The sequence below is a fragment of the Taurulus bubalis genome (genome assembly GCF_910589615.1).
Source record: "Taurulus bubalis genome assembly, chromosome: 12".
Taxonomy (NCBI): domain Eukaryota; kingdom Metazoa; phylum Chordata; class Actinopteri; order Perciformes; family Cottidae; genus Taurulus; species Taurulus bubalis.
The window spans coordinates 6676165-6701699 of record NC_136600.1 but is presented as its reverse complement, the minus strand read 5'-3'; the positions used below and the strand labels follow the sequence as shown (position 1 = coordinate 6701699).

Here is a 25535-nt window from a genome sequence, read left to right as displayed (position 1 = left end):
TTGTGAAGTACAAAGAAAATTATACATGTTTTTAAATTTTTCACAAATAAAAAACTGAAAAGTGCAGTGTGCAAAATTATTCAGCCCCCCTGAGTCAATACTTTGTGGAACCGCCTTTTGTTACAATTACAGCTGCAAGTCTTTTGGGGTGTGTCTCTACCAGCTTTGCACATCTAGAGACTGAGATTGTTGCCCATTCTTCTTTGCAAAACAGCTCAAGGTCAGTCAGATTAGATGGAGAGCGTTTGTGAGCAGTTTTCAGATCTTGCCACAGATTCTCGATGGGATTTAGGTCTGGACTTTGACTGGGCCATTCTAACATAAAGGCGACCTAGACACAGCGGACACTCTCTTGCATATTTCCTTGCATACAGAGGTTTTGCTTCTATAGCTTTACTTGGTCTGGTATGAACATTATCTTATAGACTTAGACAGCTATGTAATTAATATAAATAGATCACTTTGTTGACTTTTTGTGTTTGTTCAGTTACAGTTCGATTTGCATGTCCCACATAAACATGACTTTGTATTTAAAGCAACTGCCTGGAGATAATCTTGGGAAATGAAGGCAAATACAGGGTCCTGTTACCCATTAATTGACACTTGGGGCTGCTTTATTGTTGGATGGCGAAACAACTCAGTCTAGTTAAGCCCCCCAAAAAATGCATCTTGGGTTCATTTAAACGGAAAGTCCTTCGGTTAAAGCGGAGCAGAGGTTTGCTTGGTTACTTCAATGAGCCGATTCATCAGTAAAGGGCTTGTCGAAAAGGTGAATTAACATTGTCTTAGAATAACTGCCTCAGGGTTATTATCTGACAGCATATCTAATTTCATCCACAGCTGACATTTATCCGATGTGCTGCTTGGGTTTTTTTTGTTTTTGTTTTTGTGTGTGTGTGTGTGTGTGTGTGTGTGTGTGTGTGTGTGTGTGTGTGACCACTAGCAGAAATATTCCTGTTGCTAAAACCTGAAACCTGTTGCTGCAGAGCGTCCACGCGGTCAACAACGTCTCCGTCGTCGCCGCAGTTTTTGTTCACAGTCCTATTTCACATGAAGCAGAACAAAAAAGAGCCGTAATTACATTATCCAATGCAGCCATCATTCTCTTCCTGATATTTTATTTCATACACTATCCATATCGATAAAACTGCATAACAAACATCATATTTTTCTGAAGCGATGAGTCATCTTCATAATGAACCTCTTACGAAGATCTTCCCGTCATGCTATTGTGCTCTGCCACGACTATGGGTAATGTGCAGATATATCAACAACACAGGTCTCATGGACATTCCGACTCCTATTAATTTAATTTACATATTCTAATTATATTAATTATTATATTACTACTCTTACTTATTATATTCTTGGGTTTCTGGTTGCAATCTGAAGAGAGCTGCTGCCTACGTTCAGGCTGATATGAGACGGTAGCAGATCAATTAGGAAGGCTGAAAGATAGTTCTTATCTTGCTTCTTTGTCCCGCCCCAAGTGAGCTCCACCGATTGGTGGAGATGACCATTAAATGATTGTGCATGTGACATCCATTAACCTACCTACAACATTTCCAATCACCACAGCAATTAGAGGATTCATTTGTACTACTATTCTAGTCCTAAACCCAGGCAGGTCTCGACAGATTCGCGTCCGTAATCTAAAAATAATCTCTCATGGATTGGCTGAGTGAGCCGAGTTCTCCTGCTTGCGAAACCTTGCCCACAGTGCCTACATGTACCAGGATGCATTGAATGGATGCACCTTCGTCCCAGTGAGGAGGAAAACTTTCCTGCACAGTAACTGTCATTCTCCCTTGCCTCCAACGACGTTGCTGTTATGTTGAAGATTATATGCAACAGATGGAGAACTCAGCATTTGATTGGACGTTCACATAAAAGGTGCCGATTTCTTTTCCCTTTTTAAAGGTTCAGGATCGCAGACTGTGACCAAATGGTTTGTGTCCTCTGGCGACAAACTGCCCACTGTAGTGAAGGCAAGAAGAAAGAAGCGATCCCAGTAGCAGCACAATAGTAACGTATGCCGTACATTTGCCGTTTATTTTAGGAGGCCTGACAGATGACTGCGATACAGATCGGAAGTCCTCTAAACTCTTAAAAGATTAGAGCTCAGTCAGCAGCACAGATTGCCTGACGCCACACACAGGCCTGAGTGTGTCTTACAGAAGGCTGTTGATAGCTTGCTGTGTGTGTGTGTGTGTGTGTGTGTGTGTGTGTGTGTGTGTGTGTGTGTGTGTGTGTGTGTGTGTGTGTGTGTGTGTGTGTGTGTGTGTGTGTGTGTGTGTGTGTGTGTGTGTGTGTAAATGCATGCGTGGCTTCACATACACACTGTTGCAAAAGTTTGCCAGACTCCAGTTTGCAGCATCCCAGTGAAGAAAAAAAAGGACTTTGAATGAGGATGTGAGTGAGTGTCATTTTTTTTGTTTAGTCTTGGAAAGGAGTAGGGAGGAGCAGGCAGAGGAGGAGGTGCAGCTGTGAGTCAGCTGTCTGAATGGACTGGCATTAGGAATATTACTGCGAACAAAGAAAGCCATTGCTCAGAAAATTGGCATTTCTTTTTGTCAGGGACCCAAAATCGGGGGTCGTAACGCGTGTATCAATAACGGGGCCCACTTCCTGTTTTTTGTGCCGTAACGTGAAACGTTTTTTGCGTTTTGAAATTAAAGGAATCTTCAGTCTTTTGGCGCCGTGTTTTTACGAATTCCTCACCTAAAAACAGCATCTGCCAAATGATCGTTTTGGTCAACGGCTCCATTTTGTTATCGGTTCGGCTGTGAGCTCCGACTCAGAAATTGAGGCTTACAGTGAGGCAGCATTCCTCTGAGCTGCTTCTCAGCTTGAATCCAAAGGCCCCGGAGCCTGGATCCGAGACCAGTATAGAACAGTGTAACAGGGTTTAAATGTCTGCCAAATGAAGATGGCTCTGTTTCCGGAGACGTGCCCCACTACTCCTCCTGCCCCCATCTCTATCAGCTGCTGCCCGTGTTGCCCAACCTCTTTCTTACTCCTCCCTGCTGTTCAGAGACTTTATAGCTTATCTTTTTCCAAAAGGTTGTGCCATAATTTTGCCTCCCTCGCCGTGCTGAAACACACAGATGATGTTGCTCATGCAGGGACCTTGTTCATGGTTCAGATTATGTCTGTGTTTTTGCTGCAATAATTATCACCATCTCTGCTGCCGCTCTAAATCTAGTCACTCCAATTAACGTGTTTTTTTAACACGGAGATGCGATTATACGCTGCTCAGAGCAAACGCAGGATACATGACCTGCTGGGTGTGTGTGTGTGTGTGTGTGTGAGAGTAGAGCGTAGTGTGTGTTTGCCGATGGGTGGGAGGCAGCGTGCAGAGTCCCCTTTGGCTGCTAAGGTGCTGCTACCACAACATGAGTCACCGTCAATGTGTTGCCATATTTGAGAGGCAGACTGTCTCCCTGAAACGGGGGAGGAGTAAAGTTGCATGTGTGTTAAGCGCACATGTTATGCGTTTTGTTATGTTAAGTCTTCATCTGATACTTTTATTGTCTTACATGTAAGGCTGGGCGATATGGACAAAATATGCAATAAATACATAGTATATATGAAACATGATGTTGTGCAATGAAATTCTTGACAAATGAAAATTTGTGTTACTGTGTGCTTGTTGTTATCAATTTAGACGACACAATTGTGTATCTCAATATCTCTATGCATGATTTCATCACAACGTGATTCCACCAGAAGACAATTCAAGTGCATTGAAATTAGTAGAGCAATACTATGAAATATCATATAGCTTAACATTTTTTGTTTAGTGTTTTAAAGAATAGTTTGACATTTTGGGTGGGAATATTGATAACAACACTAAATATGAAGCTGCAGCTGGTTAGCTTAGCTTAGCATAAAGGCTGGAAACAGGGAAAGAGCTAGCCTGGCTTCTGATTGGCTCACCTCACCAATCTCCCTCCTCTAAACCTAACCAAACCAACCAACCAGGGCGACGAGCACCAGCCAATCAGAAGCGGATAAGGGCGGTTCATGTCTTTGCCAGGGCAGGATTGCTTGTACTACAAAGAAAACCGGCACCTTGACGGCTCACTGTTTAACACGTTATAACTCACTCATTTAATCTGGTGGTGTCAACCTTCTCATCCATCTCTCCGAGAAACAATAACAGCTGTGAGCACTTGGCTTACCCCTTGTGTGTCGTTCATATTTTTGGTAATCAGCCAGTGTCCGTGGGTCTGGTGGACCTGCTACATTTGAGGGTTTTTAATTCAACACAATCAAACAATGTTATGTTAAAATACTCAGCAGATGTTTACTTCATCACAATTATAAGCAATACAAACAGCATATATGGTTAACATTTGCCCTTCACCTCTTTGTACCATTCAATTTCACACTTTTTTTACATCCATTTCTTCACTTGCTAGCTGCTGACAGGCTGGTCCTGGTGCTCGTCTTCATTTTGGAACTAGCTGATGCTCAATCTCATCTTTTCTTCAAAGTTAACGTCAGACTCTGAATTTTCATAAATGTGATCCTAACATTCTGAAACCTCTTCCTCTCATCAAAAGCTTCTCTCTCTTCCAAAATCAATTGCAAGGCCCTCTGAGCAGAGAATCTTTTGGCCACCTTGATCAGTTGTGATAAGGAACCACACGGGAAAAGCATAAAAACAAAACACACACACACACACACACACACACACACACACACACACACACACACACACACACACACACACACACTCTCTCTCTTATGAGACCTGAACATCCTGTATGTACAGTAATATAAATGTGTAGGGGGGGTGTAGAGTGTGTGATCATTGAAAATATGTTCTGAGTTAAGTTCTATATAGTAAATGAGCCAAGGCCAATGAGAAAAAATGAAAACGGGTCCTACAGACCGGAACATCACACAAGGGGTTTCAGTAGCTGTTGCCACTGGAAATATCAATTTACCAAGAAACGCTTGTTATAGTGGTCTTGAAATATCCTTCTAAGTTCTTAGCTTCTCCTTTTGGGATCTTTGAGATTGCATCTTTGCTTCAGGTATAAGGGTGTGTAAAAAGGATTTAGTGTCTCCTGACAACAGCATTTGACATGGACTGTCAGTCTGTAAAAACTGTGACAGGAAGCTTTAGACAGCCTGTTTTCACTAGCATGAATAAAACAGTCACGTTAAAGTACAGTTTTCATGTTTGTTTTGGCATGCCTGGGAAAAAAAGTTGACATTTTCTTTTTCATGCACTTCCAGCCGCTGACCCAACGCTGTCAGTGTGGATATCTTCATTGGAACTGCTGCTTGTTATTTGTTCATGCTGCTTCACAGTTACAATCCCGTGTGTGAGGACAGGTTTCCAGTGTTCAAACGGTTGGCGGTGGCACATCTTCAACGCCTCCATGACAGCTCGCTGCTGTCAGAGCGCCGTGAGTTGAAACAGTGAAAGGGATCAACATTTTATTTGGGGTTTATTGACATAGATCAGTAAAATAGGCCTTGACTGGCTAAAATCTCTATTTAATACCATTTTATCTTGTGTAAAACACATTGACATATCTTTTGAATAGAATATATATGTGTACATATATATATATATATATAATGGTAAATTATAGATGATTCCTCAGCAAGTTCTTTATCATATACCGAGATGGAACATAGTCCAGCTCTTCATTCAGGACTGGACTTGCAATTGCTCTTATATTGAAGATCCCAAATATTTCATTTTTTATTTAGCATGAACCTCTAAGTCGACTGCTTTGAGTGAGTCTGGATTACATCCATGATGCTGCTGATGATGCTTGGCCGCAGGGCATTCCTCACTTCCTGTGCAAATGGCATACTTATGTTCATCGATTCTCTCTTTCAGCTTTCCTTTTTCTTCTCTGGTTTAGTTTGTGTGTGTATAGTGTGAGTCAGAATAAAGGGAGAGATGAAAAGTCTTCTCTATCTGTTCCTTCAATTGGTCCGCTCTTGTTTCCCTTTCTCTGCCTCGCCCACTCTCCCTCTCGGCCTCTCCTTCCTCCCTAACTACCTTGTGATGATTCAGTGCGACGCTTGCCTAACGGCGAGTCGCAGTGAACGGAAGAAAGTGAAAGGAGGTCGTTAAGAGGGCTCAGCATGCACCGCGGTGTGGATCTCACAGCGGGTATCCGTGAAAGCCCCAGAATGCCTCTCTGATGTAAAACACTGTGTGGGAGGTGGACTGTCCTACCGACAGTGTGTGTCCAGATTAATGAGCTGGGACAAGGGCCCCGCGCCCCAAACAGCTGCTATCAGACCATCATCTATCTGAGCAGCTGAGTCAAAGGGATTGGCGTCCCCTTACTTAATACCTCCCACCTCTTCCTGTGCCCTTCAGTTCATTTTTCTGATGTTCTTCGGAGGTCGCAATGCCCTCGCTAGTCTGAGGATAAAAAACATTCATATTTAAGCACAGCTTGTGTCTGCTCATGGGTCCGTTGCACTTTAAATGGGCAGAATGAACACGCTGTTGCTGGTTACCGTCCCCTAGAATAGAATGTAGGTAAAGAGTCCTGTGTCCTGATATGCAGGTAAGCAGCAGAGCAGCAGCTCCAACGTTAAAGGGCCATGTCCACACCCAGGCTGCTCATCAATAATGCAGGGGGGCTCGGGTTTCCTGCTGTTTTATTACTCCGCTGCAGTTCTGCTTCAGGCGCCGACTTTTGTCACACAAAAGTTTTCCTCCACTGACTGAATTAAGTGAGCGCTCAGTCGCTTTTCGTTTGGCTTAATTGTCATGCATTGAAAGACATTTCACGAAGAGTGCAGGGGCTTTCTGATAAACCTGGAATATGGATCCATTCATTTCCCACACAGCATTGGCTCTGTGTAACTCATTTCCAACAGTGGTAGTATTATAATAGCCTTGAATAATGTTTGACCTCCAGACCTGCAGCACAGTGAGGTGCTTTATTCTTTTTCTTTGATCATTTGATTACTCCCTCGTGCAAACACTAGACACCACTGGGAATAAAACTTTCATCAACTGGGCACCTGACTCTGAAGCTCTATGTATTTCTTTTGAATTTCTTTTAACAGTTTTGAACCTTTTCAGTAGGTTCTCAGGAGGTTATTGTATTTATTCCATGTTTTGCCCTTTTAATGGGTTGAGTTAAATGACGGGGGGACATATCTCTTATATACCACAAAACTGATCATGCATATAGGGCATGGCTTATTTTATTAGTTCTGCAGCTTCCTGTGCTTCCTTTCAACTTATTTTTTAGCATCCAAACAGATACAGATTTGCCCCCTGTCAATAAAAAGAAGCATAGCAATCCAGAGATTTGTCTTGGCTGCATTAGTTGGTTCAGCATGCAAGGAGATATCTGTTTCCGTCTCCTCGGATCAGAACCTTTACCCAACAGAAATACACAAGCCAAGAGGGGTTTTTCTGTTCCATACAGGGTGATAAAAAGCCTCATTGGAGGAGAACAGCTTACAAAGGATGAAGGGAGCTAAAGAGGATGACATTAATGTAGCTTACACGGGAAACAATGTTTGACAGGTGATGCTCAGGAAGAAGAATGGCTGCAATGTTTTTTTCCTTGTCTGAGAGCGACGGTTAGCATGCATTGGAGATGGAGACAATGAGAAGGATAATCGAAGTATTCACAGGAAGTGACTTCTTTATTGTAGATTTGGGTGTTTTCAAACGTTTTTTTCTTCGTCTGCACATAGACTGTATGTAGGAGCTGCATCGCGGCAGACAAACCCCAACTCCACCAGTAGCTGAGTGTAATGTCACTGAAATGCTAAAGCAGCTATATGAGGACAACGCTGCTATCTCCACCAGCGGTAGCAGCAGCTTGTGTGGGATGCCAGCTCCCACCACCTCAGATGTCACTCCCATTCTCCACAGTGTCTACCTAGATCCCAATGGCTTCCTCTTTGTTTGGCTGCCACACCACATTGGTGGTACACTACGCTGGGACAGAGTGCATTCGGGGTATTTTCTTCCTTCCCCCTGTATTTTGCTTGAGGCTGAGAGGAGCTATAAATAGGCATTGTGCTTTCATGGTCCATGTAGCAAGGCATCGCTCATGCAGCGTGGCATTGCACTCTTACACGCAGATGAAGCGCTCACTGAAAACCACGATCCTCATGTTTACGAGTCACCTATATCAATTTATATGAAACGTGAGAATATATAAAATAGTATGCGAAAGGTATTGCTGAATTTACATTCATTTGTTGCAGAGTTCAGTGTTGAATCTTCCAGCTGTGTTTAAGGCTGTTATGACTCACATGCATCTGGCTTTGGCTGGAAGACCTCTATCAGTTTGCTGCAATGGGAGTTTGCACCCATAAAAGGATTTCAAAGGAGTTTTACTGCATTCTTGATGCCACTGCAAATATGAGAGCCTGTTGCCTAGGCAACCACCTTGACATGCCCCCTTCGGTGCTTTTTTATACACTTAAAAAAAAAAAATCATTGAAAAATATGAAGAGGATGTTGCATGTGCGTCATACGAGCTTGCTTATGCTTGTCCAGGGGAGTGTTTGCCTTCAGATGCGGACACACACACACACACACACACACACACACACACACACACACACACACACACACACACACACACACACACACACACACACAGGAGCTTTGATATAACTTACAGTTATTGAACGTTTGAGGGCTGCTATTTGAAATCGGAGTTCTGTCCGGTGGGTGTTGTTGGGTATGGCAGACGCTGCAGCCTGAATGTGGTATTCAGTGACGGCTAGCTGACACCGTGGAGGTCGATAGAGCACGTGAGTCCAAAGTGTAAGAGTAGAAGATCTCGACTGTGCGAGCCCTCGGGGTCACCTGCAGAAGGGACGCACGCCTTCCAAGGTCTGGCATCGTTCAGCCATTTCCTTATTGTCAAATGGAACAATAAATAAAATGACCCAAATCAACAATGCATTAATCGATCAATGCATTACGCTTTCCCACCCCTTGCCTTTGCCACTCAGCTCCAAACCCACTTTCCTACTGAAAGTATCTTTAAAAACGATAACAAGTGTGCAGTTTCATTTTTATAAGAGCCCAAAGAACACAGCTGTTTCTTGCCAATTTGTTGTGGACTATTATCGGCTGGTGCGGAAAATAGTCAGTGGTGGGTCCGGGGGGCATGTGGGATTGACTCTAAATAAACTACAGTTCCCACGTTCAGTGAAGAATCAAATGACACGTGCAATAGTATTTATGTGTTTTTTTTTTTTAAGCCATGCTAGACTTTTCATCTCGTACTTTGGTCTTCTCTTTATAAAGTATACAGCTGGTGTACTTTCATACATTACATAAGCAAGGCAAAGTCTGAGGTCCTGTTAAGGGATAAGTCCAGCATTATTTCATGTTTTTATTATTTTCAGTAAATCTGATAAAAAGAAAAGGAAAAAAAAACAGGATGAGTCCATCTCACTAAGAAGTATTGTCTGCGTATCTGCAGTCTCATACATGCTGTACTTCTCCGCTGGACCTAATCTAAAAGCATTTAAAAACACACATAAGAGCCATAGGATTGCATTCGGGTGACGTACACCTTCAGTACAATACACATAAGGAGTATATGTTTTTTACCTCGAAGCTCAGCAGCAAGAAAAACACTATATGTATACCCATGGCACCTTATCCTTGATGCATGCTCAGAGACACTTGAATGTATGTATGTTCTCCTGTATGTGAAATATCTTTCAAGAATTTCGTCATTGCTGTTTGTTTTTTGAGGTGCCGATTGTCCCCAGAGTCCCCAGGTCGTAGCGCGGTGCCATTTCAGTTTGTGACAATTGCACCGGACATGTCATGCATATCGGATGAGGCTGAATGCTGTGCATACATTGTGACACACAGAGCGCTGACTCATAGGCGGTTGCATTCTTGCGCGTGGAGTGCAAGTGTCCTTTTCTCTCCCCTTCTCACTTTACAACCACACACACACAATGTAGAGGAGGGGAACACGTCGAACCACTGGTTCCCCTCTCTTTGCACAACGACAGCTCAGATGCATGCCGCTGTGTATAAGAATGTAATGTAGAAATGTGTCGAGGCTCTTGTAATCCTCATGTCACGAATAACCTTGTGCAAGAGCTAAAAAGAAAAAAATCCCTAGGGTTTTTATGAGGGGCGTGTTCTGTGTGCTGTCAGCGAGGACACAGAAAGGTCACACTAGAACCACCAGTACAAGAGATGTTTGGCTGCTCCAACATTTAAGAGAATATATTTAGTTACATCACATATCTTGTAGACGGTAATGCAGGTACTCCGATATTTTTAACACCCGTAAATCTCCTACATTGTAAAACGCGGCTGTTAACCTTCTCTACTGTTATATTTGTTCACACCTATCGTATTAATGTCTTTCACTCAACTTAACGTCAATATTAAAATTCAGGTTACTGCAGGCGGCGTTGTTGCATATTGTAATGGTAGGATTCATTTGGAGTCGTGCGTCTGGGCTGGACAAACATCCAGTCTTTTAGCTCTGCTTTGGTCTCGACCTTAATGCTAGCTGTGTGTGCTAAATGCTAGCTGCTGAGAGCTCCACTTTGTTCAGCTAATTGCTAGCTTTGTCTGCCCTCTGGTGTTCAGCAGGGAACGTACAGTGGGTTTTTACAGATTTCTCCTGCCTGCTGCTGCAGTAGATGTTGGTTTGAGTAAAGCAAAACTGTAAAAAAATAAAATAAACAGTCGTAACCCGCCGAAAGAATGAGCTGGAAGACTTGAAAGTGCTCTATAAGTCTAAGGGGAACTGCAGAGTTGGGGGTTTAATTCTTCACATTCACGTCATTTCATTAATTGTTAATATGAAAACACAGATGAGTGCAGCTTTAAGTTGTAGAGGTTTGAGATTTGTCCCACCTAACTTGATTCTACAATGTTTAAAATGAGGGTCGGTGTTTTCCCTTTGCTTTGGACGTCAAGATCAGTTTGCTATACAGTGCAGTACTGACAGGCAATAACATATGTATGATACAAGTCACTGTATGTTGCAACGTACAGAATTCAAGCATGCAACTGTGATTGTTCGTCAGCGTGACTACCTGTGTGTGGTAGCGCTTGAGAAGGGCCACATATCAAGCTGCCTTGCACTGTCTCTCTTTCATACTCACACTCACACACAATGAATAATTGAGAAGGAAAGTGGGGAGAGACGGGTGAGTCAGGAGTTCCTGCTGAGTTGCTGTTCAGCATCTCAATCAGAACCGAGAACTCTCTTTCTTCTTCCGAGACCTCATCCAGCACATTTGTTCAACAAACAGATATCAGTTCCCCGTTCGGTGTGTTAGTGATTCACAGAGTAGTGACTTCATGAAATGTTTCATCAATATGGTTCGTGACACTCAAAAAGGATTCTCCTTTGTGCGGTGGTAGTCGTGAGCAGCAATGGCCGCCGTAGCTGAATGTGTTTTAGCATGAAACCCCTGTTGGATTGACAAGCGCAGTGCAACAGGAAATAATTAGAAAAAAACAAAACTGTTCTCCCGAATTGTAGCTGTAATCTCTTTTACATTCATCTTCTCACAGGGAGGCACCCTCACTGTAAATGACAGAGAGAGACAGGCTGAGAGTGAGACAGACGGAGCGACAGGCAGAGTTAGAGACAGGCAGAGATGAAAAGCGTAGGATGATGCAGGCTGCTGACTCATCAGCCCGTAGGGATTATTTCTCTCTCTCTCTCTCTCTCTCTCTTTCTCTCTCTCTCTCTCTCTCTCTCTCTCTGTGTGTGTGCTGCCTTACAACTGAAGAGAACGCGCCAGCAATTATTACCGCATGATGAAAGCATGATGGAGGGAGCAAAAGCCCGAGCAGACTCGTAGCATGACTGTCAAAGCAAAGTGACCTTGAATGCATCATTTTTGCATGACTATTAATGCCATAATAATTAATGGAATTTAAGCACCGAACGGGCACCGTCCGTTTGACTTCTCTAACTGGGAATGTTGGTAAAGGCAGTGTTCGAAGAGGAAGGCCTACTCCAAACTTGTTTTCTGAGTAAAGCTATTAAGAGTAGAACTATAAATACTTCAGCGTTAAAGAGAGGCATTATCAGCACAATGTAGGCTACTTAAATCAACTAAGCTTTCCAATTATAATGCTGAAAAGTTAGTATATTTCAATTGTTATATGTTGTGTGTCAAATCTGAATCGGCAACGTAGCCAGTAACATTTCTTTGTCAGGTGAATGTAGTACTACAATGTTGTCCTCTGAAGTAAAACAAAGTTAGTAGTATAGTACTAGTAGTACAAGCTAATATTGGCTTTGGGGGCCTTTTGTAAGTTATTACAGTCGTACAATGAGTTAGAATAGTACAGCACAGCTGTTAGGGGCCCTACAGTTGGGGGCCACCAGGCCCAGATTGCCTCAACGATAATGTCTACCCCTGGTGTTTTCAGTGTATTTCACTGGTGTTTCTGACCGTAAGTAGCGACATGGGTGTGTAAGGCATGTACTCTAAAGCCGCCAAATCCCTCTCCGTCCGTACCATGTGTTTGTTATGTTTCTGTTGTCCAATGCATTCGTAAGTTGAGTGCATTAATCAAACTAACCAGATGTTACTCCGTGTCACTCTAACAAGTGACAAATTGTGCCATGTTTGAGGTCTTTAAGGTTTGATGTGTACTGTCATTCAATCTATATCAAGCCAGGGAGGAAAATCCAATAAACACCTCTCAGCCGGTCTGCTGGCAGTAAATATGGAGGATGGATATGACACGATGAATGAATCACAGGGCTTCATAGAAGTTGCTCTGCGTCTGCCCTGCTGGGCTGAATCAGGGCTTTTAAAATGACGCCGGTCATGTTTTCTGTCCCGCTCTGTCCGTCACTACACACCTACTTCTCTCAGTCCTCATCCTGTCTCTGGAGATATGGCCTGAGGTTTACCGCGGAGGACAGCTTGTGTATCTGCCAGTGAATAGACAAGTCTTCACAAAGCTTTTGCTGTCATCTGACATATGCTGATACTACACACAACAGATATGTCTTATTTATTACAAATTTAAGGGACTTCCACATTGGCTTCACTTGACACACTCAGAGGTTGCCGCCTGGTATTAGCAAGGTATGCTAGGCCTTTGGTTCCAGATGCTAAAAGGCTTCAAAGAGCTGAGGGGAATCACAGGGTCAAGTGAAAATGGTCTTGAGGGTCGTGCCCCGTTATGTTACACATGGTGAAAAATATTGAAAAGTGCAGATTTAAGTAAAATGCTCATACTCTTGTCTGGCCACTGACTGGATATTTTCCACATAAAGAGAATTTCATAGCATAGCAGAGTGCTTAAGAAGCTTAACTTTTGCAAAGATTAATTGACAGGACACTTGCATTAGGACAACACGGAGCAGGTAGCTTTAGCAGATTGTTTCATGAGCAATATTACCTTTATTTTTCGTTCATCATGGAATGAACATCATGGATTTATGGAGTCGATAATCTGCAGATGTTGCTGTATTACATCATTTTTTTCATCTCTGCACCACTACGTCAACCTGTCTGTCTGTCTGTCTGTCTGATTCTGACCCAAAAGTCTGATTCGCATTACAATCATTTCTTTCCTTTTGGTCACGACAGTTCCTCTGCTGTGGAATATTCCACTCTGCCTGTGCTGATATTAATGACTGATTGCAGGAAGGAACAAAGAAGTAGCCAGTGTGACTCACTCACACCAGGCAATGGTGGTGCAATGTGAAGCACTTATTTTAATAGATTAACTCATTTAGGCAAACGCTGCAAAAGCTGTCAGATCTTACACTTTCTAAATCTAAAAAAAGTACAGGTTTTAAATGAGACTGAGTGCATTGCTACTGGTGTGAAAGTTTAAAGCAGGTTGATTTAATACTGATCTCATTCCATTTGCAGACGCTTTGCTCATTTTTAGTCAAAAAAAATTAGGATGCGAGAGAGTGCGGCTGTGAAATGCAGCAGAGCCCACACCCAGCACCACCGCATCTCGCCCATCTGCTATCATGACTTGAATAAAAGGTTTTAAGCGCGCACTGTACCAGCGCTGAGTCTCTCCCCTGCTAATAACCATCATGACCTTCTGTCTCTCATCCCCTTGATGCTTCTCAGACCTGATCCAGGCCACCCAGGAGACCACGGTGAACGTCCCCCAGATGGCCGACACGCTGATGGAGAGGGTCGGCAACGCCAGCTGGGTGGTGGTTTTCAAGGCCCTGATCACCACACATAACCTCATGGTGAATGGCAACGAGGTGAGGGGACAACGCACTGTTGCTACACACACTCTGAATACATGCCTTTTGTTGGTTGCTGGTTTTAATGTCAGGTGTATACCCTTGAAGGTAAAGGGACTTTACCGCCACCGTAGTGTGGTTGTAGCTCCCAGTTGTAAAGTCGGGCAGTGCTGGATACCAAGGTAGACACACAACTGCCTGCTCTTAAACACAAAGTAGCACAGAAGAACTTGCATGCATATAAATACAAGTTTGAGTGTAAAAAGATGTCGACTGTGCAGCAATTATGTCATCATGACTGTTGAGCTAAATTTGTTTATATCCACCAATTCGTTCGTTTTATATATTTTTGCCAGTCAAGTTCATTAATATTCTAACTTATTCAAATATAACTATATTTTAGTTCTTTAGATCAGTGGTTCTCAAATGGGGGTACGTGTAGGCACTCCAGGGCGTACGTGAGACCAACCAATGCCTTTAAACATTTTTATGTTTGCTGCATGGTTGTAAATGTTGACCTTGACGGCCTTCTGCTTCCTGGTCCTGACCTCCTGACCCAATTCATGTCCTGACAGCTGAAGAAAGCTCTGAATGGGCACCAAGGGATACCTCAGCGAGATAAACAGATGTTCCTTCACAGCCATCAAAGAAAACCAAACTGCCACTGAATTGGAGGGAGAGAGGGAGAGGGAGAGAGGGAGAGGGAGAGGGAGGGAGAGAAGGAGAGAGAGAGAGAGAGAGAGAAGGAGAGAGAGAGAGAGAGAGAGAGAGAGAGAGAGAGAGAGAGAGAGAGAGAGGGAGAGGAGGGAGGGAGGGAGGGAGGGAGGGAGGGAGGGAGGGAGGAGAGAGAGAGAGAGAGAGAGAGAGAGAGAGAGAGAGAGAGAGAGAGAGAGAGAGAGAGAGAGAGAGAGAGAGAGAGAGATTTATATAGGACAACACAATCCAACATTTTCATCTCAACAGCCCTGAAAGATAAATAAGTAACGACTAAAAAAATCCACCTAGACAAAACCCAGGAAGAACTGTCCGTGTCTCCACCTGTAGACCTGCATGGGTCAGAGGAGAGGACAGTCCAGAAGTCACACAAAGAAGGACACACAATGAATCCGCCCATCTACTTTGTCCTTTTCTCAATTGTTTCAGTCCTACTCGCTTCTTGCTTCCTCAGGTCAGTCACAAGTTTCTTTAGGCCGTAGCTCTTCTTCAGCCCCAATAACTTCTTCAAACTGTTCGCAGACCTAATGAACTTGGCCGTATCACCGAAGTAGTCGCTCACTCTCACCGCTTTCCCAAAAGTCTTATCTAAAAAACTGTCAACCTCTTCGAACTCATAAACGTCTGTGGACTGTCCCCACCCGGTCCCCTCAGCGACTAGTGGACCAGAGTTCTCTTCCAGGTCGCCTCCACCTGTCACCTGGCTGCTGGCGCCCCCCTGCTCTGCCCCTGTGCTCCCAGTGAGCTCCCCAAGACTCGTGGAGGCCTCTTCCTCCATGTCGACCTCCAGAGCCTCCTGAGAGCTGCTGTTCTCCTCAGCAGAACTCTGCTGCTCCTCCGCTTCGTTCTGCTGCTCCTCGTCCTCCATTCTGGAGTCAGTGACCCCAGCAGCCACGCCGGAAGAGCTGCAAGCCGCAGGCTCAGCCGGGGGTCCAGCTGTGGGTTCAGCCGTGGTCCAGCCGGGGGTTTCTCCTCGGCTCCGCCGTTCACTATCTCAGCCGGCCCGCAGGCGGCGAGCCTGACCTGCCCATCGGGGGTCCAGCTGGGGGTCCAGCTGGGGGTCCAGCCGGGGGGGCGCCGTTCACGAGCTCAGCCGGCCCGCAGGTTGGGAGCCCGACCGGCCCCTCGGCCGCCGCACCAGCGGAACCGGCCCGCTTCCTGCGCCTGCACTCGACCCGCCTGTGCCCCACCTCTCCGCACTGGAAGCAGCGCAGCTGGTCTGAGCTGGCGTACACCATGTAGGCGGCCTCTCCGTGCCTCACCCTGAAGGACACCTACAGACTCTGCGCAGGCGAGCTCAGGAACATGAACACCTGCCTCCAGGGGCGGTTTTGGGCACGGGCGACCCGGGAAGCCGCCCGGGGCGGCACTTTTTCATGACACGTGGGGGGCGGCACGACCACTTAAAAAAAAAAGCGGCGGCTGCGGGTCGTGTGTGTGGGGGCGGCGGCGTGCGGATCCACTGTGGGCTATGGAGCCGTACTCTAATGCAGTGGCACCCAACCTTATTTGAGCCGGACCGGTTTTGCGTCAGACAATATTTTCACGGACCGGCCTTCACGGTGTAGACGAAAAATATGACGTAATAAATATGACCGGCATAAATACAATTATAAAATGCATAAAGATACAACTCACCATGACGCTGCATTAGTGGAGCCCTGATCTTGTTTCTCTGCTACGAGCCGGTCCGTCTCGGGGTGACGGGAGAAAAAGACCGAGCCCCGACGTCTGTTGTTTATGTCCAGTCTACTGACTCTACTCCGTAACTTAAACCTTTATGTGCAATCTGTCACTTCATTAAAACCTGCTTCACAAAGACAGGATGTTGGAATGGAGGCAGGGTTTCAGAGCTTTTTTGGCGATCTCAGTAACTCTGCCTTGATTTCAATCCAGAACACAGAGTTGTAATGGACTTTTAAGTTTCACTTTTGGGGTAACGTAAGGAACCTCTTGACATGTGTCAAGATGTTACGTTTGAGGCTACGCACAGACGGATGTATCCGGTCTTTTTTCAAAATAAAATATTTTTCCGACTTTTTTTTTTTTACCCGGCCGGGGGGAAGAGGAGGTGGGCGCTCGGAGGGGGGTCTCGCCCGGGGCGTAATTACATGTAGAACCGCCACTGCCTGCCTCCTCAGAGACTGGACGTGCCTTAGTTTTTGGTCCCTGCACCCGAGGTTCACAGCCTTCAGCCCGCTGGCAAACTTTCCGAAGTTCTTCAGCTCCTCCATTATTGCCTCGTTCGGAATGAACGGCGGCACTCCCGACACGGTGATCCGCGTGGAGGGGGCGGACAGCGGGGACACCTGCACCGCCGCGCCCCTGATGGTCACGCCGCTCCCGAGCAGCTGGCGCACGAGGGGCTCGTCCCTCAGGAAAGCCACCACCGCTTCGTTCATGCGGGACGCGAAGCTCAGGTTCTGGTGGCCGACCCGCTCCCCACAGCCAGCAGCACCTCCTCCACGGCCACGCCCTGGCGGGATGATCCTCACTCCTTGCCGGAGAGAGGGAGGCGGCGTCTCGGAAAAAAAAAAACACAGATATTGCTCCCCATGTTTGTGCTCTTACGTCCGTGATGTGGACACAAATGCTCAAATGGACCGTGTCATAACTGTGATTCATAACTATGTTAGACAAGCCAATGTATGTATGCAGTGCTGCATGTGTCTTCAGTCTCCTGAGACCTGCTCGTTATTAAGCCAGGCCTTTGCTGTTGCATTGTCCCTGATGATGATAGTGTGAGCACTGACTGAAGAGAGAGAAGGAAAGGGAGAAGACGGTGAGAGGAGGAAGGGAGGTACCATCTCTCCAGGGAGGGGTATTCCTCCTTAACGTCCCTCATGTTTGTATGCTCTGTCTTGTGTAAATGCAGCTGCGGATTAAGCATCAGCTGTGCGTGTGTGTCTGTGTGTGTGTGTGTGCATGGTATGCGTTTATGTCCACAGACTGTGGTAATCTTGATCTTGCAGGGCTGCAGAGTGAGCTTGTTTGTCTTTATTATGCTGTATTCCCTGGTCCCCTTCTTGTGTCTAATTCATATTCACACCCTCCCACTCATGAAAGCTGTAGCATTGCTCTTTTAATGCTGGATTTCTCCCTAATCACTGATGAAAAGGACCAGTATAGAATCACACTTCTCATATTAATTCCACTTTCTGCTGCAGGCACTTCCACAGGTTGAGCGCTGAACTGCCCCTTTCGAGATGGCTGTGAACGTCAAACAAACCTTCCTTTTTCATTTTTAAAATGGATACATCTCTTTGAATATGACCATGAAAACATATCAAGCCATGAATGCTGGGATATGTGTTCATTCATAACTGTGTGGTGTAATGTATGGTTATTTCTCAGTGAATTAAAGTATTTTTTTCACAGAATTTAATTTCGTTACTATGTCTTGAATTTGTTTAATCAAGAATGCTCAAATTGGAGCCATTTCCCTGTTTGTCATTTAGTGCCCGGCAGAGAACTAAACCCTGTGCGCTTGTTCCCTCCTGCAGAGATTCTTGCAGTTCCTGGCATCTAGAAACACCTTGTTCAACCTCAGCAACTTCTTGGACAAAACTGGCTCCCACGGTGGGTGGGGTTTCTTTTTCTTACCCTTCATTTTCAACCCTGATTTGTCCCTTCATTCTGACCTTTCTTTGGTCAATGAATTCCCCATGTTTATTTGTGTGTTCCACTCTCCCTCTCTCACTTCCATTTAATACATTTAACACGTGTTTTCGAGCAGCTACAGTTCGTGCGACAGCAGAATGAGCTTGAATGTTACAACCAGCCAAATCACTCCTCTATCCATTCCTCAGTTCCAGCTCCCATAATCCCTTGCTTCCCCACAATTAAACCCATATCCATGGTGATAAACACTGGGTTCACAGTCTGTTGTCATGGACATTTAGTTGTCTTGAGTTTAGGGAGCTGAATTGTAATTGTTTTTTACATTTTAAAGACTACATAATCAGGATTACGTTCAATCTAAGCATGGGCCAACGTCCTCCTTATTGTTGAAGCATAGTTACAGTTTTTGGGAAGAAAACACTTATTTGCTGCCTTGCCAAGAGTTAGATGAGAACGTGCTACCAGCATCTCCAAAGATATCTTTGTTTGACAACAGTGCCTTGCTAGCTGTCGGCTCGTGCTTCCAGTCTTTAAACTAATCTAATAGACTCCTGGCTCTGGCTTTATATTTAGCATACAGACAAGAAAGTTAGATATGGATTGATGCCACTCTCATATCTGTCTGTTAAATATGAAGTTGCATTCAGGCAATTAGCTTAGCTTAGCATGAAGACTGGAAGCAGGGGGAGACAGCTAGCCTGATCCAGTAATTTGATGCACCTTGGTACCAGAACCAAGTTTTAGAGATGCTAGTAGATGCATTTTTCCCTGGCTATTTCCCCCCTAATTCTGTAGCTTTAGCTCCATGCGTAGTGTACAGACAAGAGTATGGCATCAATCTTCTCATGTAACTCTCAGAAAACAAAAATAAGTAAGAAGATTTATATTTAAAGATGAGATATTTAATCCACTTATTACATTTAATCTCCCTTATATTTATCCCAGGTAGCGACTCTTTGCCTGTCACACCACTAAAGTCTCCTTACAATGGCATTAAAGACATTTTGAAACTTTGTAATTGCCAATATTGACTTTTGGAGGGGATTTTTTTGTAAGTCTTTTCAGAGCCTACTCATCCCTCCACTGAATTGACAGTGGAGACTGGTCATGTGTTTACGTGCGAGTGTTTCTTCCTCAGGCTACGACATGTCCACATTCATCAGGCGCTACAGCCGCTATCTCAACGAGAAGGCCTTCGCCTACAGACAGATGGCTTTCGACTTTGGCCGGGTCAAGAAAGGGTACCGATTCTCATTTCTCACGACAACGGCATGACTATTTCAGCATTATTATTGATTTGTTTTGCTTTGTGAGTTTACCCGGGACCTGATCATGCCCCTTCCTATTGCCCTCCGCATCTATCAGAATAACACACATCCCACTGGAGTCCCATTAGCGCGTGGGATGGATTTAAGCCCGGCGTTGGGCCAAGTGCATGGCTATACGCCGTGTACTGAGTGCAGAGGTGAATACAGAGTGGGTTATTACTGGACAGCTCTGTTTCGCCGGCAGACACGAGGTCTCTCTGGCTACATAAGCCGGCATTGAAAAAATCCAACAGAATACAGATCAGACACGTTGGTGGATAATACAGTAGTTATATAGCATAGAGGTGTTCTATATGTTGACCGACAGTACATGAATCTGAGAGCTGCTGCTCAATTCTCACATGTTTTATTTCTCTCCGTCTCCCTCGGTCAGAGCCGACGGAGTGATGAGGACCATGTCAGTGGAGAAGCTGTTGAAAGGAATGCCCACCCTGCAGAGCCAGATCGACGCGCTGCTGGATTTTGAAGTGGGTGACTCGCTGTTAGGGAACAAAGTCACTTTACAAGGTTACTGAATCCGCCGAGGGATAATCAAAGTGGAGAAAATAAAGCTGCCGGCTGGATTTAACAAAGCTTAGTGCTGTAGCATCTATGAAGACAATTTAGCCCCCTTTCACATTGAGGACCATTCTCACAGGGTTGCATTTAATTATGTCTTCTATCGTTGAAACAAACGTGTGTATAAATGAGGTGGATTTCCACTTTCTTATTCCTCACTGTGTATTATACAATTATCTACTTGGTATACCTTCAACAGAAGGACGAGAAAAACAGAGACTACCTGTACTTGTACCTGTACATTTACACCAGTATTAACCTGTAACAGTATCTGCTTTTGCTGAAATTGTATTGTCCCTTTATATTAATACAGCTTCAGTAAGTCTGTTGTCACCTGTAGAGCTATTTCGTGTTCCATCTGTTCATCTTCAAAATCCTTATCACGCTGCTCCTCCTATCTTTTTTGTTTCTGTCCGTAGGTGCATGCACCAGAACTGAACAATATGGTGATAAATGCCTGCTTTCTCCTACTCTTCAAAGATCTGATAAAGTTGTATGCCTGCTACAATGATGGCATCATTAACCTGCTAGGTAAGGAATCACTCCTCTCTCGGGCTGGAAACTTCTCAACGTCAAATGATGCCTGCATTCTATCCTTGTTGTACCCAGAAAAACGACTATTTGTATGGTTTTGCTCACAGCCAATCACCATATGCGTTCTTCGATCTAATGCGCCGAGTGATAGAGGGAAAGTATATCAAATTAGGCAGTCTATTAGTATCTGTATCAATTTAAGGATACAGGTATTGTTAGTGGTATTGCAATTTTTTTAAATATCGGTTATTTGAGATATTCCTTTATTAGTCCCTCAGTGGAAACATTTACAAATAATCAATTAACAAAAGCGATTTATTTTATTTTCAACAAATACTGTGAAATAAACGTCAATGTGCAGTCTCAATACGTTCCAACATACCTAACCTGTCTGTTGCACTTGCGCTCCAGGACATTATTGAAGTATTGACAACGTTATTTTCATAAACAGCTGATCAACTCAAAATGACCTACAGTGTGTGTGTTCGTGGTAATGAAGTCATGAACATGTCCCCCAGTGCAACACTGTGGCTCATTGATGTGTTTCAATAGTTTGTGGAAAACAATGGAGCTCTATGGAACATATATCAGGCTTCGGCTACACACACAATGCATGTTCGTAGGATCAATTCGGGGTTGGTTTTGGACATTTCACAGAATTTTTTGATAGAAAGAACACACATTGAATATCCCCAGATGTATTCTTTAGTTTAACAAACATAAATACTCACATTTGACATTTCTCTGTTATCCAGAAAAGTTTTTCCAGATGAAGAGAAGCCAATGTAAAGACGGGCTGGAGATCTACAAAAGATTCCTGACACGAATGACTCGGGTTTCAGAATTCTTCAAAATTGCTGAGGTAGCCTGTATTACTGAATAGCAGCTACAGCTTGTACTGCTTCGTAACTGTTGCACTGAAATGTCACTCTCTTATTTTACAGCAAGTGGGAATAGACAAAAATGACATACCTGAACTCACTCAGGTAAGATTGGCTTTTCCTCACGTTTATTTATTTTCAATTCATTGTTAATTCTGGATCCTTTCAGTTTTTTTAAGGCTACATGCTAACAGAGCAGGCCAGTGTTGTGTTTTCAACTGTGCTGCATGTCCTGTGAATATCTGAAGCTTCCAGAGCTGCAGATTGATCATTCAGACTGAGAGTGTGAGTAGTGAGCACAGAGCTAGCTTTGGGGAGCAAACAGCTGAGGGGAAGGCCAACATTTTGAACTCTCTTGAGTGCACTGAATTGAAGCACACTGCACAGCGAGTGCACAGCCAGCAGACAGACATCGGGCTCTCTGATGAAGAGGGACGATGTGACTGGAAGAGCCGATTGGATAAGCTGCGATATGCTGAGCGATGCTGCTGAGGCGGCTGTTTTCCGCTGCTAAATCTCTGAGCCAAACATAGTTTTAGTTCAACAACTGTATCACGGCACAGCAGATTGTTATCCTCAAGTTGTGCTGAAGAGTTTACAGAACATCCATAGAGTCACTGTAAAGGTTATTTTTTTATTCCTGAATTATGGGTCATTGAATATAAGTGATTCCTAGAATGAGAAACCGGATTTCTCCTGTTGATTCCTGAAATTAGTCTCAGGTGTCTAAACTGTGTTCTGCTGTGGAAACTCTGTAGCTATAAGGTCTATAGAAAGGTCACATGGAAGTATGGATGACTTGCATGAGGGGGCAGCGCCTGAAGTCCTTGGGGTGGATGCACCCATATTCCTGGCAGAGGTCACTAAGGTAGTCAAAAAGCTCCTCGGTGGCAAGGCGCCGGGGGTGGATGAGATCCGCCCTGAGATGCTGAAAGCACTGGACACTGTTGGGCTGTCTTGGCTGACACGCCTTTGCAGTGTCGCATGGGGGTCGGGAACAGTGCCCATGGACTGGCAGACCGGGGTGGTGGTTCCCATCTTCAAGAAGGGGGACCGGAGAGTGTGCTCAAACTATCGTGGTATCACACTACTCAGCCTCCCGGGAAAAACTTATGCCAGGGTGCTGGAAAGGAGGCTCCGACCGCTTGTCGAACCTCGGATTCAAGACGAGCAGTGCGGATTCCGTCCCGGCCGTGGAACAGTGGACCAGCTCTTTACCCTTGCAAGACTACTGGAGGGGTCCTGGGAGTTCGCCCAACCAGTCTACATGTGCTTTGTAGACCTGGAGAAGGCTTTCGACCGGGTCCCTCGGGGGATTTTGTGGGGGGTGCTGCGGGAGTATGGGGTGCCGGACCCGTTGGTACGGGCCATCCGGTCTCTGTACGCCTGCAGTAGGAGCTGTGTTCATATCCTCGGTAATAAGTCAGACACGTTCCCAGTGGGTGTTGGCCTCCGCCAGGGCTGCCCTTTATCACCGGTCCTGTTCGTGACTTTCATGGACAGGATATCTAGGCGCAGCCAGGGGGCGGAGAGGATCCGGTTCGAGCGGGAGATCGACAGGCGGATCGGTGCGGCTGCAGCTGTAAAACAGGCGCTGTACCGGTCTGTCTTGGTGAAGAGGGAGCTGAGCCGGAAGGCAAAGCTCTCCATTTACTGGTCGGTCTACGTTCCAACCCTCACCTATGGTCACGAACTCTGGGTCGAAAATGAGCTTCCTCCGTAGGGTGGCCGGGCTCAGCCTTAGGGATAGGGTAAGGAGCTCGGACATCAGGAGGGAGCTTGGAGTTGAGCCGCTGCTCCTTGGTGTCGAAAGGAGTCAGCTGAGGTGGTTCGGGCATCTAGTTAAAACAGAAAAACAGCATGCCTGATCGAACATACTGTAATGTATGACACTTGCATTATAGAGTACTTGAAGTAGAGATGGGATGTGCGATCTCCTGAACCCAAATTTGTAAATTCATGTCAATGGATTTTGGTAAAGACTTGTGAACTATCTTGAAAGCTAAGGTGACTGTATTGTGTTGGCAGACTGGATTTGTGGCCAAAATATAGATATTGTTTCAACATTTTGGTAAACATGCTTATTTGTTTTCTTGCCAATAATTAGCTGAGAAGATTGATACCATTCATGTGTATGTACGTATGCTAAATATATGAAGCTAGAGCCAACAGATGATTAACCTAGCTTAGCATAAACACCGGAAACGCAGGGAAGCAGCTAACCTGGTTCTGTCAAAGCTTAGAAACTGACTGTGAAAACAACTATTTGTGGTTTTCTGGGGAATTATGTGCTGGACTACTTCTCAACTGATCTAGTGAGTTCAAGTCTCAATGGTAGTGTAAACTAAGTTAATCCACTGCTGGGAGTAGCTTCCTGTTAACTCTACAGATATGAGAGCAGTATAAAACCTAATTATGTTAATCTCAGCTAAAAAAGGAAATAAGTACAATACTTCGACAATACAATTTATCGAGATACTTGAAGTCTTGAATTTCATTATTTTCCCTTAAGCTAACATGTGTTCTTTTACATCAGTCCCTCCGTCAACAAAGTTTTCGAAAGCATACTAACAACAGATAATACAATTCCCACAGATGCCCTTTAAACTTGTTGCATTCATCTGATCCTTTACATTTAAGTGAACAGATTGGTTGCAAAAGGGGTTTCTCGAAAAGTCTTCTTACATGTTAATGTCTTGCAGCTACATTACATTCGGATGTAGTATCTGCCTAGAAATCTTGTAATTTCTGCCTCTTTTGTTTTTTTTAAATGTATTTTATTAGCTTCATCAATATTTGTTGAAAGTGCTCTTATGAGACTTATGAGTCTACATATGAGAACTTCCCCTGCACTCTTTGAGTTCCAGTAATAGAGCGGTTATATCCGTCCTTTGTCTGCAGAACAGCCTTCTTGGTTCTTGCCAGAGAGGAAAGACACTTTAAAGTCTCTGGATGATAAATGGTCTACCCATCCTATTCAGTGCCAAGACAAAAAAAAAGAGATCAGCCGCTATGCATCGTTGGTATCTCAATGTTTTATGGATAATACACTAGAGAGCTTGGATAGATCTAGTAAATGGAGCAGGGTATAGAGGAAAGTGAATTAGGGATTTATTTTACTGTCTGTTTTAGCTTTGACCTCTCATAATAAGCCTGAGGATGTTGAACTATCCTCTTTACTGCATGTCGGGAGGTGATAATGTGCCATTTAGCCTGGTTGAGCATGCGGCTTTGCATCGTGACTGGATGGAACATTGTTCTCTCTGGAAGCAGAGCGTTGTTTCTTTGGTTACTTTTTTGTACCCCGTTTAATCCCCCACTTGAATTTTGGATACACAATGCTACAGACACATTTGGTTGGTACTCAAACAATATTAATGCCCAACAGGCCTGGTCTGGGCTTCTGAAGGTGTGGTTATGTTGCCTTTCATCGCAGAAGATAAGATGTAGAACAGTTAGACCAGTGTTTTTCAACCTTTTTTGAGCCGCGGCACATTTTCTACAATAAAAAAATCCTGTGGCACACCAACAACCCAACAAGTTACAAAATGTCACATTGTAGCATAATACAGCATATATGGTAGGTAATTATTGTGCTACCTACTGGCATGGAAGAGTATTCAGTGTTTCAAGTAAAGCAGATTGATCAGACAAAAAAGTGTGTTATCACTTTGTTAGAAAAATGAAAATGAAGTTAT

General features: G+C 44.5%; 1 protein-coding gene across 1 annotated transcript in view; it reads left to right on the top strand.

Moving 5' to 3' along the window:
- Nucleotides 1–25535, top strand: part of LOC306745116 (clathrin coat assembly protein AP180-like) — a gene marked incomplete at both ends in the record, with an annotated part of 28604 nt that overhangs the window by 1536 nt on the left and 1533 nt on the right. The window contains 7 exons of the mRNA XM_079227852.1: nucleotides 14077–14219; nucleotides 18419–18494; nucleotides 19675–19777; nucleotides 20238–20331; nucleotides 20842–20953; nucleotides 21712–21818; nucleotides 21901–21942. Of these exons, the coding sequence (XP_079083978.1) occupies nucleotides 14077–14219; nucleotides 18419–18494; nucleotides 19675–19777; nucleotides 20238–20331; nucleotides 20842–20953; nucleotides 21712–21818; nucleotides 21901–21942 (677 nt within the window). The remainder of the gene's footprint in view (nucleotides 1–14076; nucleotides 14220–18418; nucleotides 18495–19674; nucleotides 19778–20237; nucleotides 20332–20841; nucleotides 20954–21711; nucleotides 21819–21900; nucleotides 21943–25535) is intronic.